Source organism: Anopheles arabiensis, chromosome 3, assembly GCF_016920715.1.
Source record: "Anopheles arabiensis isolate DONGOLA chromosome 3, AaraD3, whole genome shotgun sequence".
Taxonomy (NCBI): Eukaryota; Metazoa; Arthropoda; class Insecta; order Diptera; family Culicidae; genus Anopheles; species Anopheles arabiensis.
The window spans coordinates 28,167,020-28,182,565 of record NC_053518.1 but is presented as its reverse complement, the minus strand read 5'-3'; the positions used below and the strand labels follow the sequence as shown (position 1 = coordinate 28,182,565).

Below are 15,546 nucleotides of genomic sequence, written 5' to 3'. Positions count from 1 at the left end.
AAAAAACGGATTGTCGCAGTATGTAGCTTTTACTTGTTTGAGTTGAAAACACTATCCCAGAAAACGAAAGCAGAAGGGATAGTGTTGCGTAATTATACGCAACGTAAGTGTGCTAGTGTTTCATTAAATGCACCGTTGAGTATATGTTTGATGCGCCTAAATATAGGCAAATTATTTGTGTAAAGAGTATTTGGCACTAGTAAATATATTAAGGTGATTGAATTACACATTTTCGACAGTTGCAATAAAATGTGTAGCTTTGGAAAAAAACTAGTATACGCTAATATTACCGGTCAGGGTTAGCTTGAGCAGCAATTGGAAATGATAGCTCCCTCGACAGGTTTACAAAGCGCCTAAAGGTATGCAATGTGGTGATTTTAATAAGCTTCGTTACTGGTACTAATACAGAGTTTCCCGTGTTGTTTTGGTTGCTTTCCGATTTGTTGGGTTTGTCCCGCATATTTTTGAATCATAATTCTTGGATCAAATTATTTTAAACAAACGAAAATACGGCTGAATCCGTAATAATGTTACTCCAAATAAAAATTATTTAAAAAATGTCGGAAACGCTCAGTAAATAGTTAGACGATAAAAAATCAAATTGCATCCAAGTCATAGTGCATCATTAAATTCCTAAACAAATCATGACAATTTCCATAGTATCATTGATTTGATGCATTTAGATGTTTTGGATAAATACCGCTGAATTTGCATGATAATAACCGTACAAAGATAAAATAAATAATAAAATAAAGAATAAAATGATTATTCGGCTTACATTGCATACATTTTGGCGCACTCCATTGACGCACGAGCCACAAAGTATGCAATCAGCACGACATAGGCGTAAACATTCGTATTGTTTAAACTAAATGTGCATTTCACATTGTATTCCGTCTCGCTCTGGTTCAAAATTGTATCCCATCCACGTTTGATTTAATATCCGTAACCTTCTACCCATGCCCAGAAAACAGATTGGCTCAAACGACGAGATGGGAATCAATGCAGCAGAACGACCACGAGGAGGGTCACTACTGTTTATGTGCTACATTAGCCATTAAATCGCGTTAGATTGTAGTTTTCGATTCTGCTTGGTTCAACGCAAAAAAAAAAACGGTAAAGCACAAAACCGGTCTGTTTCCGGCGTCAGGAAATGGAAACGTTGATCCACACCGCTCGCCACGGATACTCGATACACGGAAAACGCGTTGTGGAGTGTGTAATTTTCCGCCGTTTTCTTATACTGCACCTCCTCGGGGATCGCTTGTTCGCTGCTTGCTCAAACAATGCGCGCTCCAATCGGACGCAGCAATCCAATCGGATAGTTTTGCGCTCTGTAATCGCAACCGCAGGCGACAGCTAAAGGGGTCGACTGAGAGCTACCAATGGTGCTGTTGCTGCTGCAGGTTCGCGTCCTGGCACCGCTACTTGAGCGCGTAATAGTACACGTTTTTATGTATCGGATTTCGCGCGTACAAGAATAAAACCATCGTCTTGGTGGAGCAACGGTACAGCAGCAACAACAGCAAAAAAGTAATTCCAATTTAAAGGAAATCAAACGGAAGCGGAAAAACCCGCAAAATTGTTAGTCTCGTTAGTGCGTTCCTGTCGAGCAGCAATCGATTGTTGTGGCAGGATTTTGCAGAAGCCCGACTACTAGGACCGATTCGCCTCTGGAGCAATTTTTATCCTTTGCCATTGCATTGATTTTCCTGCACTGGGGTGGTGTTGTAGCATGGTTTATCTCTCTCTCTCTCTCTCTCTCTTACTTCTCCGTGCAACTGTTATTGCCTTTCAGCTTATTCATTTTGAAACAGGTTGCGTTTTCCCAAGCTACACTAACAGTGTGGACAGGAATTGTAAGGATTACGAGGTTTCAGCAGGGATTCAGTACCGGGCTGCTTTACATTCATCGATGCGGTATCGTTCCGGCAGTTGTTTATTTGACCGGAAAATGCAATTGCTCGCCTGCCCTGCCTTTTTTTCTCTTGCTCTCACATTACAACACATTACGTGACGGGAAGGAAAATGGAGACTATCGGGGACTGAGAAAAAGGGATTCCTCAAACCTCCCGGAATCAGAGCCTTCGCTAGGCTAAGCACTTTTCGCAGCAGTAGCAGTCTTACCCATCGGTGGGGTGGTTCCTGGGTGTTTCTTAACTCGTTTCTCGTGTCGTTAAAGCTACTGCTGGCTAGTTGGTCGTTATTGTATCCTTCTACGAAAGCGCACACGATCCCCTTCCCGTTCTGGTGTAGCGAAAGGTTCGACAGGCGGTTGAGGAAATAATCAAAAAATGGTTTGCCCGTGCAGAGAGCGCCCGATGCCCGGGTGGTGTTTGGACTGCGCCATAAGCATCACTTCAGTCCACTTCCTTTGATCGAACATCCTTTTGAGCGAGAGGGCACTTCGTGGCACGTGGCATCAGACAGGTCATAGGGATGGCGAACAGTGCTGGAATTGCAAACCAATGGCAGCAACTTTGCAGGTCCGATCGGTGGACGGTTTATGCGTTTAGTATTACCATAAAATTATCATGAAATTATGCGCCTCGAGTGCAGAGTCTCGTGCAAACAAGCCTTTCGAGTGCGAGCAGCACATGTTCCGGTACTGTGAATGAGTTTTATTGAACCATTGATTAGGCACGATTACTTCTTTTTGTTGTTGTTGAATCTTTTTTGAAACTATGAATTGTTTTTCACTAAGAATTAAATATGTGCTTGGTATGATTGCTTATCTCCCTTTATTGATTTTAAGAGTGTGCTTATTATGTTTGCGTCTGGAGAGAATCGGAGTTTGAATGAAATTTTTTTTAGTTTCTTCTTCTTCTTCTTCTTCTTCTTCTTCTTCTTCTTCTTCTTCGTCTTCTTCTTCTTCGTCTTCTTCGTCTTCTTTTTCTTCGTCTTCTTTGTCTTCTTTTTCTTCGTCTTCTTCGTCTTCTTCTTCGTCTTCTTCTTCTTCTTCTTCTTCTTCTTCTTCTTCTTCTTCTTCTTCTTCTTCTTCTTCTTCTTCTTCTTCTTCTTCTTCTTCTTCTTCTTCTTCTTCTTCTTCTTCTTCTTCTTCTTCTTCTTCTTCTTCTTCTTCTTCTTCTTCTTCTTCGTTTTCTTCGTCTTCTTCTTCTTCTTCGTCTTCTTCTTCTTCTTCGTCTTCTTCTTCTTCTTCTTCTTCTTCTTCTTCTTCTTCTTCTTCTTCGTTTTCTTCGTCTTCTTCGTCTTCTTCGTCTTCTTCATCTGCTTCTTCTTTTTCTTCGTCTTCTGCGTCTTCTTCGTCTTTTTCATCTTCGTCTTCTTCGTCTTTTTCATCTTCGTCTTCTTCGTCTTTTTCATCTTCGTCTTCTTCGTCTTCTTCGTCTTCTTATTTTTTGGCACAACAACCTTTGTCGCTCAAGGCCTACCAGTGCAGCCTTAGTGGTCTTGGCCTTAGGGCGTTGGATAGTCAGTCCTTCGAGGACCGATCCCCATTTGGGTCTTGAACCCATGATGGGTATGTTGTTAGGTCGTACGAGTTGATGACTATACCACGAGACTGGCCCAAAGGCTTTTGGTAGTTTAGTAAAAGCGTAAAAAATAAATAGTTTTGTTCGTTTATATGTTCAAACTACACGATGACCACGACAACACTTCAGTCGAACTTGCAATATTATCATCTGATATCACAAATGGTGTAAAGGCATCAGTTGTGATCATAATTTAACGAAGAAGACGACATCATTGTCAGTCAGCATTACCACTTCAGCTGTGATCAGTTGAAATCACAAAATAGGGAAATAGAAACAAGTTGATACCATGGCGATGACGTCGACGACGCAAGCCACGCGTGCGTTATATGGCAGTAGCTGCGGGCATTACAAATGCCCCCCTTATACCCTTCTCAACAGTTACCATACATTAATATTCCGTACAGGCACAACCCAGTGGCGTATATTGAAACAACGGCATTCACAAACCATTCTTGGAATTCATTAGATTCAAGTGCAGCTTCATACCCCTTACCCCCTGAAAGCCATACACAATCATCTTGTGTCGGCGGCGTACCAACTGGCCAAGAAGTACTGGAACTTTCTCAGTCACAGCACAGCTGACATTGTTTCGAGCCAGCAGGGCGGAAATGGGAGTACTTAAGACCATATGGTACGGGTTCATTTACTGCTTCCTTCCTGCTTGGGTGAGCGCTGTGCGGCCGGCAATACACTCAAGATGGACATGGCATGTCATTTGCACGCGATCAAAGTGTTTTGTCGTCGCATTCAATATTCCGGTTGCTCCGTTGGCGAGGAAGTTCTAAGACGAGCACCCAAATGGGCAAAAGACTGAGCAGATGCATCACAGTCGGTAATTAAATGCAGGGAATTGGGCGGGTAATGCTTAGCAGTTGCATTATCGCAGGGAATTACTGTTGGAATTAAGTTGAAAGTTAGTGAAAGTTTAAGTCAATAATTGTCGATTTTAGCTTAAAAAATAGTATAATTGCAAAACACCCTTCATCAGAACTGGTTCTGCGCCTGAATGTATGCATACGTTTGTTACTTTTACATACGATCAATGGCAACGCCTAAAAGTATGCAAAGAATAGCATAATATTTCATTATTTGTTTTTTCTCATATCAATTATTGCAAACATCAAACATTCTCCACCAGCTCTTGCTTAGCGCCTGAATAAACTCATAAAATGGATTTATTTATCTTATATTTCATTATCTGTACCAAGCCTTGTGCGTGGAACAAATGACGCAACAACAAAATCTAATGCCAAGGACACAATCCATAATATGTTTTGTTAATTACGTTGGCAGCCAACAGCATGCGATAGAGTGCCGTCTGTTTCGTAGAGCCGAATTCAGCCAAACTCATCCAGTGGCTGTGATTTTGGTGGTGGTTGTTTAGTTTTCTGCACAATCACCAGCCGTCTTTGCGCCGCACCAGAGTGGCCGCACCGATGGTGATGGCGAGGCGATTGTTTTGTCCTCTCCGTCATTTGACGCTTACCATAATTCGATAAATCTTCATCTCCTTACTGTCGACTGGGCACACATTCTGAGAGGCATGAGATTAAGATTAAATCATTTATCGGTGACCGAGCAGCCGAGAGACGTTACTCATCGTTCCGTTAGGGGAGGGTGTAGCCAGTAAGGCCACAAATGTTGCTGGTTCATGCAAAGCGCCCGAGAATGATGAAATGGAACCTGATACCGTATTAATGTTCGATTATGTTTCGCTTTTGTACTGCTGTGGTGGTGGTGGTTGTCATGATGGTGGTTAAGATAGTCTATGTGTTTTCCTTTCTGTCGGTAGATGGAACAGGGAAAGAGAAAGGGCAAAGCAATACAGGGGACAGGGGGGGCAGAAAAAGCTGCAACGCAGCATGATTGCTTGGCTGGAGTGCTTTCGATGGTGGATCGTGCATACGTGGGCAGGTTTTTAGTGCTCGTGTGGCTCAGTGAAGCTTACTTAATTTTATCTTTATTTGTCCGGCCTCAAGTGCATCCTCTTCGGCTCGACGAGCTATTGCCGAGTGTGTGCCGGGACGTACGGATAGGGCCTCGGTTTCGCCTTGGGTGTTGTTTATTGTCTTTGCCTTGACCATGAACTCGACCCATCCTGCGGGCCGGACATTCGCTCCGGTCCGGTTTGATCAATCACGTTAATAGCAATGGATTGGTACAACGTGTGCTCCTCAGTCAGGGGATTTATGCTTATGTATGGTGTAGTCAGTGACAGTGACATGCTCACTTGCAGTGCTATCGATCTGTATGTCAACGTTGGTTGTGGTTAGTAAAATAGAAGAAAAAAAAAACTCATTTCAAGCCAATGATAAATAATTGCGCAATTTACTATCCATTAAATGTACTTTGTACATGTTGATCGTATAGTAAATGAAAAGCGTACATGTAAGAACATCAAAGATACAACAAGCGTACAACAAAGATAGTGTAAAGATAAAGTAAATTACAGATTACATTAAAGAGAAAGATTGAAGTAATAAAGTAAAGTAAGGGAAGGGAAATATTTGAATATATACAGAGAGTTAAAGAATATAAAACTAGATAAAGAGATATACATATAGAGAGAAATATACAAAAAGATAGAGAGACAGATAGAGAGACAGAGAGAGAGAGAGAAAAAGGGAGAGGGAGAGAGAGAGAGGACGAGGGAGAGAGAGGGAGAGGGAGAGAAAGAGAGAGAGATAGAGAGAGAGAGAGAGAGAGAGAGAGAGAGAGAGATTGTGTGTGACAGAGAGTCACAATACACATTTGCTTTACTCTCACCTGTTGTTGTTTTACTCTTTTTGGTTTTTGTTGACAATCGCCTAAAAGTATGCTTTGTTATGCGCCAAAAAGTATGCCCAATTAAAGAGCTCGCTAAACGAAAATCATAAAACACATTTTCGACATAGCTAAAAATATATTTAAAAAACATGCTTATTCTGGTTACATGATAATAAACAAACAAGCAACTGAATATAGTATACTTGCAGTCGTCACAACACTATGAGAACAATACATTACGCTACGGAATCAATGCTTATTAATAATTCTTATAAGAAAGAAGAAATCAAACCAATGCCATACATGACTTCGTAACGGAAAGCAAAGCTACCTTACCATGAAGCAGCATGACAAATGGATCATAAATAAGTATCATACATCAAGCACACTGATAATAGGTAGATACTCACGTTGACCAATAGTTGTGAACCTTTGAGAGCACACAAACACACAATCAAAAATACAGCTAACACATAAGAAATGGCACTTGAAATAGAATTTTCGCTAAGCTTACGATTGTCTTCCCGTAACTAATAAGGGCTTTTATTTTTGGACCTTCACATGCACGATCACATTTCAATGCTGTACTTTCTGCGTCTGTGTGTGTGAGCAGCAGGTCAACCACCAGTACACAACCTACCTTGTCTGTGTGTGTGGGTGGGAATGGAAACGGTGAGAAGGGATTATGTCTAATACGATTATAATGACATTGAAATGTATTTATTGATATAGATTTTTGGAAGGCTTCGTAGCTTTTGCCCGTCCCGAACACAGCAAGCTTTTCGTCGATGGAAACGGCAGGCTCGTGTGTTTGATCGTTTTGTTCCCCCGTCAGCTGAATCTATGGTTTCGGCAGTTGTTTTACCGTGCTGCCGGTGGTCTTTGTGGTTCCGTTCCGATTCGTTATTCATACGCCGTGCGATGGCGGTGGTTTCCGATTGTGACTTCTGCCCAGCGTCAAATCGGGACCGTTGGGCACTGTCCGAAACAAGAGGAAAAAAAAAACGACAGGAATTGATGGGAAAATAAATTCTAATCGAATTAGTTCTATGCAAACAGGAAGCACGGAAACTGTGCAGAGCCGGGTCCGGCTACATTTTGAGAGTTGAAATTATTATTTTCCTTTTTCTTTTATCCAACATTGAATTTAATTTGATTGAATCTTCCTGAAACGTGTGAAACGGAAGGGCGTTCGATAGCTGTAGCCCATCGGAGGGTTGGGAATGCTCGAGGAATTTGCAAATTAAAACCGAACAGCATGCTTTATCTGTTCAAAAAAGCACTGGTACAGAGGAAAACTTCTGAAATATAACATTTAAGGTAAGCAGCAGTACGAGCGACCTTAAGTTTGTTTGAATTTGGCTTTGTTGGACTGTTTGCCCAGCTCTTCCCATTTTTTGCGACCCCGTTCTCAGAACCGCATTTGGGACCAAACTCGACAGCTCAGTACTCCCGCGTACGCCTAGAGTGCCGTAGGACGTGCCTTGGCCATCGCAACAGCATATGCAGAACACACACACACATACGCCATCCACTGAAAATGGCGCAACATACTAAACCTTCATCCATGAGCCGAAACAAAACAAACAGAATTAAATAAATAAAACGCTTGACCGTACAAGGTCGAACGTCGACGGTCGGGTCGTGCTTGGTGTCATCATCTGCTGTATAGAAATATATATATGTGTGTGTGTGAGAGAATGTGGGGAGAGAGGAAAACAGAGTGAACAAAAAAAAAAGAAAATGTTAGCAAAAGGAGGTCCTTCTAGGCTCTTAACCTTTGGGAGCGCTTTTTTTGTTTGTTTTGGAAAACCAATGTTTGGAAGACATCCCATCTTGGGTGCGTTGTTCTGCGAATTTGTGAATTGAATTTAAATCAATACACTGTGTAGGAAGCACTAACGGAAACGAGGTCAATGGGCCATTGTTGGTTTAAAACATTCCATTGTGAGGACAAGAAAGAAGCTCCTCGGGATTTATATGGTACACATTTAATTATGCTGTTTGTTGAATGTCCTTTTTTCCTGATTTGCGTTAAATATTTAAAAAAAGTTATATTGATTCCTGGGACTGGTTTATCGCACAAGAGAGTGTGTTTTTTCATCTATCACTGCCATATTTAAAAAAAATCCAGCAAAAACTTTTAATCAGTATAACCTAAAGTGAATAATTTGAGTGTTGATTGATAGTTACTAAAAAACTTAATCTGAAAAGCATCTTCTGCTGTCATAGCTACAGGCTGAAAACGCGATAAATTAAAAAAGAAGCCTACGTTACGGGTGCTGCATAACTCTAGGCGAGTTGCTGTGTAAGGTTGCATAATTTTAGGCTGAACTTGGTCCCACAGTTGCGCTTACTTGCCGTTGCGATCAATTGGATCAAACTTCTGCTGGCATTTAAATTCCTTAAGGCTTGTGATGACATTTTAGAAACAATTTTATTACCTCACCGGTGTGCCTTTCTGTGTGTCGTAATTAACCATTCATGCGGTAATAACAGCTTTGCACAAATAGCTAGCCTTACCATCAACATCATGTAAGCACTCAACCTTAATTAGCATTTAATGAAAGTATCTGTTTGTGCGAATACCGCTCAAACAGAAACGTTTACAAAACCGCACGGTGATGGTTTTAAAAAAAAAAGTTTAAAACCAACCAAGCAAAAAGACTATTCAACAGAAAGCGTTACAATCATGTTTTATGCTTCGCCCTTCATCACCCGGATCCGCTTGCTTGCACAGTAATGTGAGTGATGTTAGCCCCCTCCGTGCCATTTGCTCATCGAGCAAGGGCGTAACGATCAATAACCTGCATATCGAACACAATAAAATTACTAGTGTGCGTGTGTGTGTGTGTGTATACTTGTTTGTGGGCAACGGCACACATGTGTAAGTGAAAGTGTGCGTGCCACAAGCAATTCCATAGTCAATAGATCGTCGTCGATGTCGTCGTTGTCGTCGGGAAAAATAGCACCGACAAACAGCCAACTAAATTTTATAGTGTGTCCCCTTCACCCGGAATGTTCCGATCGCTTTGTGCGAGAAGGGAGCATTGTCAGGATGGTTAACGGCAAGATGGGAAAGAGGCGAAGAGGTGGGGATGGAGTTGTAGAAAATAATAAAACTGACTACACGATAGTGCTGCTTCTCGCGGGCGTTTGCAAAACGATAGAAACTGACTTCCCGGTGGATATCCATGGTGTCTCCCGGTTTTTTTCTTCCATCAGCTAGATTAGCTTGCACTGCATGGGAAGAAACAGTGAGCCAAGGGGATAGTGAGCCGGGGGTTTCTTTCGTGCGAAACGGCACCAGCCACCGGAGAGCCATTTTCATTTTCAGTGAGCTGTAACGATAGTTTTTCCGCCTTGGATAGCATTGATTTGTTTTGCCGTTTCGATCGCGTAACTACACACTGTTCGCGCACTGTGCTGCGACATCAAGCGAATGCGTGTTGTTGGGTTGGGTGTGGTATTTTTTTATTCTTTCAATTTTCGTTCGAAACTAAATGGAAAGCAGAATGGGGGTGAGATGTCATCCCTAGTGCCTGTGCGCTGTCATACTTAGTGCCAATATTGGCAATGGATCGGAGCGTTGGGACTGTTTTGCAGCTGTGAGCTTGGTGCCAATGGAATGAGCATGCATCTTGCACATTTTTTGATCTCGGTGTTACTGCTTTCTGGGAACTTGCTTGCGTGGTGTAGAAGTTTATTGGAATTGTGCTCTAGTGCGTTCGCCTGAGGGTAGGGAGAAGGTGCCCTCTCGTTTTTGTTGGTTGGTTGCATTAGTAAGTGATTTTGAGTATTTTTTTAACTTCTCATTGGGCTTTAAAGTAGTTTGCTTCTAATTTGGTCTTATTGGGCGCCTAAAGGTAGGCAAAGAAACATTTTTTCAATAAGAAAACAAAAGTCTTATTAAATACTGATCTTATAGAACACAATTGTCACAATGAAAAATATCGAAGCTGAAATGCTATAAAAATGAAATAATGAAATGGAAATATTTTGGTTCATATCTAACACAACAGCACAACGATGTTTAGGAGGGGCAAAACTAAAACATGAAAACGCAAAAAAAACAATCAACGTCAGCAGTCGTAATGAAATGGAATGGTGAAAACAAAAAAAAACACATTCATACGGAACATTAAACCGCACTGAACCGACTGAATAGAAAGGGAATCCCCACTTTTCAGTAAGGAAACAATAAGTTAGCAAGCAGCGTGAAAAATCTCAAAAGAAGAAAACAAAAAACAAACAAAAAATGAAAAGCTTAACAGCGAGTGAAGTGTTTTTGTTCGAGCAGTGGCAGAATGAAGCAATAAGTATGAAAAGATGAACTAAATTTCTGTGGTTTTTATCCTTTTCACCATATTTAGCTGACACCCGTCATACAGAGATGGGACCAAACAAAAAAAACTAGAATGTGAGAATATAGAGTACAGCTTCAAATAGAGATAAGATCGGACCGCTCTTTGGTGGGGTGAAAAATACCACAACACAAAAGCAAAACAAAAGCGCTTAAGAATGATCCATTCGCCTGCAAGGTTTATTCTAGTTCACACGGTTCGATGTGTTTATGTGTTTGTGTGTGGACGAAGAGTTTTATTTCATTGTTGTCGATTGTTTTGCTCTCATCTTTGACGCTTTTTTGTTGGCTTTTTTGTTCGATTCAATTGTTGTGCGTCCTGCTCCATTCGCTCAAATATCCTTCGCTTTCCCCCCACTAGAAATCGTTAAGTACATTGAAAGCTTCTAGAAAATTTGGCCATTGTTTCGCGTGAGAATGTTGTGTGTTTTTTTTCTAGCGCCCTCACAGTAGGACAGCAAGGACAGCTTCCATTTCGGACAATTGTGCTGCGATTGAGTGCCGATTTCCGAGCTTTGTTTCGTTTTTTTTTGTTTTTTTTTCTTCGCTCGGATGTGATTGTCTGCGACGTAAGAAAAATGGTAGATTTGTGTTTTGGTTCTTAACATTTCGGCGTTCTAATTCTATTTGATAGATTGCATTTTTTTTTTGCTAATTGGATGAGGATAATTTTTGAATCGTGTTTTCGCTTTCCAGAATGCGGCACGGTAAAAGAGATTACGTCCAACAGCTGTCATAATTAAATTTGTTTCTTGCCAGGATTATTTAAGTATTCTTTGTGTCTAGCTCAGATTGGAATAGAATTCGTATGTGTTTTTTTCCATTCATTTCATGTTCAGTTTAACGTTGAACATAAATCAAGTTTTTTTTTCTTTTTTTCTGCCATTATATCACTATCAGCAATTATTCCACAACAAATGATAAAAAAGACAGGAAAACCCTGAAACACTACTTCTAAAACAATTTTCCAATCCATTGGGGGGATAAAAAAAACGAGAAGCTCACGCTAATTTTCAAAGGCACGCAGTCTAGCGCACACAACCGTCGAAATTGTCGGATAAAAGCTATTAAAAATAAATTTATCTATAAACTATTGACTGTATTGAGCCACCAAAAAAAAAAAAAAAACCGCTCGCTTACGGCTTGCGAGCACGGCCAGTAGTGGAAAAACATAACAAACAAAGCGAGAGGAAAAACAACAATGAAATCACTCGCACTTAAAACAACGAGCTTGGTGGCACAAATGGGACGAGGGGTTTATTTTCATTTTCTTTTATCTGTTTTCAAATAGTTTCAATGTGGCTTCTCCTGTCTCTGTTTGTGCTGCACAAACACGCTCGCCATGCACTGGGAGAAAGCCGGAGTGGCCGGACGGAGCCGCTCAGTGTAAGCCGGGCGGAAAATTCACTTCACAATCAAGTGGATGGGAAATTGGAATGGTTTTTTTCCGCAATATTCCAGAAGCTTTGTGTTAGGTTCCTTTTTTTGCTCTCTATCTCCCTCTCTCTCTAGATACTCTTGTTTGGTTAGAAAATGTTGCGGAGTGGAGTTGTTTGCATGGTTCGTTCGGTTCAGCATTTTCCCTCACTCCCGCGTAACTTTTTTTTTCCTCAATTCAAAACTCACCCGTCAATTGCAATGGCCGGAGCCGAGGTGCGCACAATGCGGCGGTTATTATACGGCCGTGCTTTCATTATAATCGGTTAGCTTCCATATCTTGCCGTTCGATTGTTTGCCGTTCAGATTTTCATCTAATAGTTTCGCGTGACATGCTGCCATCTCGCTCATGCCGGGCCGGGCAAGTGTGAGCATTTGCTGTGTCCGGCTTGTGATAGGTTTTTTTTTGTTTATTAAAAATCCGGCCAGCTTTTCCCTCCAAGCAACGGCTATTGCTACTCGTTTGTAACAGTTTTGTTTTTGTTGCAATATTTCAATCAACAGCAAGTAATAAAAAAAAACACACCGGCATATTGGCTGTAGTTCCTAGTACTCAATCTATTAAGCAGGATGTAGGATAAGCGTTGCTTGGAGAGAAAGAACGTATGGTGATGGCGCTCGTAAAACTTTTGTGGGAAGAGTGCTGTTGATGCGTGTATGTATTGTTTTGAATCGCATTGATGTTGGAAGCTTTTTACCCGGAAGCGGTTGTTACATAAACGATGCGTGGCTAATGGATGGAAACGCAAATAGTTCTTTTATCCATTACGAGAGGAGTACTTGTTTTTCTAAACACTTCACATGCATGCTTCCGGATGAATGGGTTTGAATAATGTGTATCAATCTTTTAAATCCGAAAAAAAAAGACAACTGATGCAACATACAGATTTAATTGCCTTTATTGAGTTGTTTCATCGATGCGCCTAGATGTATGCAAAATGTGTAAATTCATACATTCGTCCATTTTTTGAATGTATCCCCTCCATGTCAAACTTTTTATCGGCAATCCATCGAAAAAAAATTGAAAAATAAGTAGCCAGTAATTTGATTTGTTGACATTATTTCAGCCTCCGAATGTCAAAAAAATATAGATTTTAAAGATTCCAACACACAATATTACGTAAAACAACGCCAAAATCTATGCTATTGGTATGCTATTCGCTACCAAGTAATTATATAGATATTGCTGGTTTATAATACATAAAAAATCAATCTGATCTATTAATAATCAAATGCGTTAGATGATGTTTAAACATTCTCACCCGATATAAATAAAAACCATCATTTGGTTTGCCACCCCCTAAATGGGATTGAAAATAAGAGAACTAATTGGAACGGAAAACCTTTCACCCGCTTTTATTGAATGGGATTGGCTATTTTTGCGCGTTTTATTTATCCCTCCTTTCCCGACGACCGATCCCCAAATACCTGCTCATCAAAAGGTGTAAGTGCGAATCTGCGTTATCGTTGGCCAGCGAACGAGCTTAGTGAAGCTGTCATTCGCATCAACATTATTTGGATCAGTTCTTGTTTTTTTTTAAATATTTTTTGTGGCAAAGGGGTTTTTACAGTGTTGATGGACGATAAGTCTAGCTTTGCTTGATTGACGGCGATGTTCGAGCGCATGGAAGGCTGGGAAAAAAGGGAATGATTTTTATTTGATATTCTTTTTTTGCGTCCTTCAGGTGAATATTTGATCGCAAACTGGATGATCTATTTTTATTGGCGTGTTTATTGATGTTATTTATTCAAGTGAAAAGGGAGTTTCGTGCTCGGGCTACTTTTGTTGTTTGCTTTTGGTGATATATTGGATGTGTATAATATTTTTCCTGTTTATTAATTGAAAACTCTAAATTTGTAAGTTGGCAGTTGCAGCTATTATCTACGTATTTGACATCAGGTGACAAATAAGTTGTTAAAGAGATTACAAGCCATGGCTCAGATTGTCCTTTAAATTGTAACGATCATTCAAGTTGTGTTTGAAATCATTCATGCAATACTGATCCAAGGATATGCATCTTGCTTGCATACTTGTAGGCGTATTTGGGTCTGATTTTAAACATTACCGTTACAGAGCCAACGTTGAAACTGTTGTAATAAATAAATAATCCCATCTTTGAAGGAGCTCCAACCGCCAACCACCCTTTCACGACGCCACCAAGTTAGCAGACAATAATTGTATCCGTTTTCAATTGATTACACACCTACAGAACCATCCAGCAGGCTCATCTTGAGTTAAGAAGATTAACGGCGGCACAGCATTCGGTCCCGAGAGCCGCCTGCGCCCCGTTGTCAGTCGAAACTGGGCCATGGTTGTTGTTTTGCAAGCCGCGATTCGAGCCGCGCATTCATTGCACTTCATTCACGCGAAGCATGAACGATGACGTCGGTTGTGTTGGCCGCGCAGAAAATTTCCCTTCACTTACCCAGGATGAGGCGGCATCAGGCGCGGAATAGCGAAACTATCAGCTGGCGGAAGTAATTGCTTTTGAAAAAGGTGGATTAAGCGCAGCGACATTATGCACATTACGCGCTGCCATTACATTTAACCGTCACGGTTGGCTGCAAAGCCCTGTGAGCTGTCCTGTGAAGATGGTGCGCCGCGATGATGGGCACCATGCTTCGGCGCGTCCCCGATGGTAAGCGGGCGGGAATAGCGCGAGGAGGTTTATGAATTCATCGCAAAATCTACCGTTTATCGTAGTCGATCCTGGCGTGGCGGAGGCTTAATAGCGGAGTTGAACGAGATTTTGTACGCTATTTTGTACGGTAAATATATCCGGCGCCATCCCTTTCCACGTTCCGCTCGCGGACAATTACAAGGAAGGAGGCAGACGGAAATATTGCACGGGGCATGCAGATAATAAACAACAAAATCCCCATGAATCTGTTCGCTCAATGCTCCCGTCCCGATCGGCTTACCGTAGCATTGTACTTCTGCGTGACTTCTGGGCGATGCAATAATAGCAATCCGTTACAGAATGCTCATATCATTGCCTTGCCAAGAGCGTTTGGCTTTTCATTGAGAGAAGGTTTAGCGTTTGGCTGGTTTAGAAGCAAATTCGTACTCTAATCATGGTAGCTCATTTTGCTAAATAGCAACATGGACACATTTGCTATAAATTGTTATTGGTATTAGTGGCTTACGATTTTATGAACAGCGATATTTTTATTCAGCAATTATTGTTGGTTTGGGATGATCTTACCGCCTCATATCCCTTCATGCAATGAAACACATGGGATATAATCGACAATTGTGAACGATCATGACAAAAAAAAACTATAATAAAATTATATTTGTACGAGTACTGTCGTTGTAGTTTATAATGTATTGATTTCAATCGTAAAGGGAAATATGTAAATTGCAACATAACGTACACATCCATGCACTTTTTTTCCCTCTGAACATATTTCTGCAAATCTATAACTTTAGCGTGTGTAAAGGGCGTTATGTCATGCAGATTGTATACATTTTGGCGTTCT

At 41.0% G+C, this 15,546-nt stretch overlaps 1 protein-coding gene across 1 annotated transcript; it reads left to right on the top strand.

Annotated features, from left to right (window-relative positions):
• Positions 1-2,822: 2,822 nt before the first annotated feature.
• On the top strand, positions 2,823-11,337 carry LOC120899585 (uncharacterized protein DDB_G0271670-like; the record flags this gene model as incomplete). The annotated part of the gene is made up of 3 exons (XM_040305591.1): positions 2,823-3,346; positions 9,195-9,261; positions 11,323-11,337. Coding segments are annotated over 3 exons (606 nt in total), but the record flags the coding sequence as incomplete, so codon positions are not given.
• Between the last annotated feature and the right edge of the window lie 4,209 nt (positions 11,338-15,546).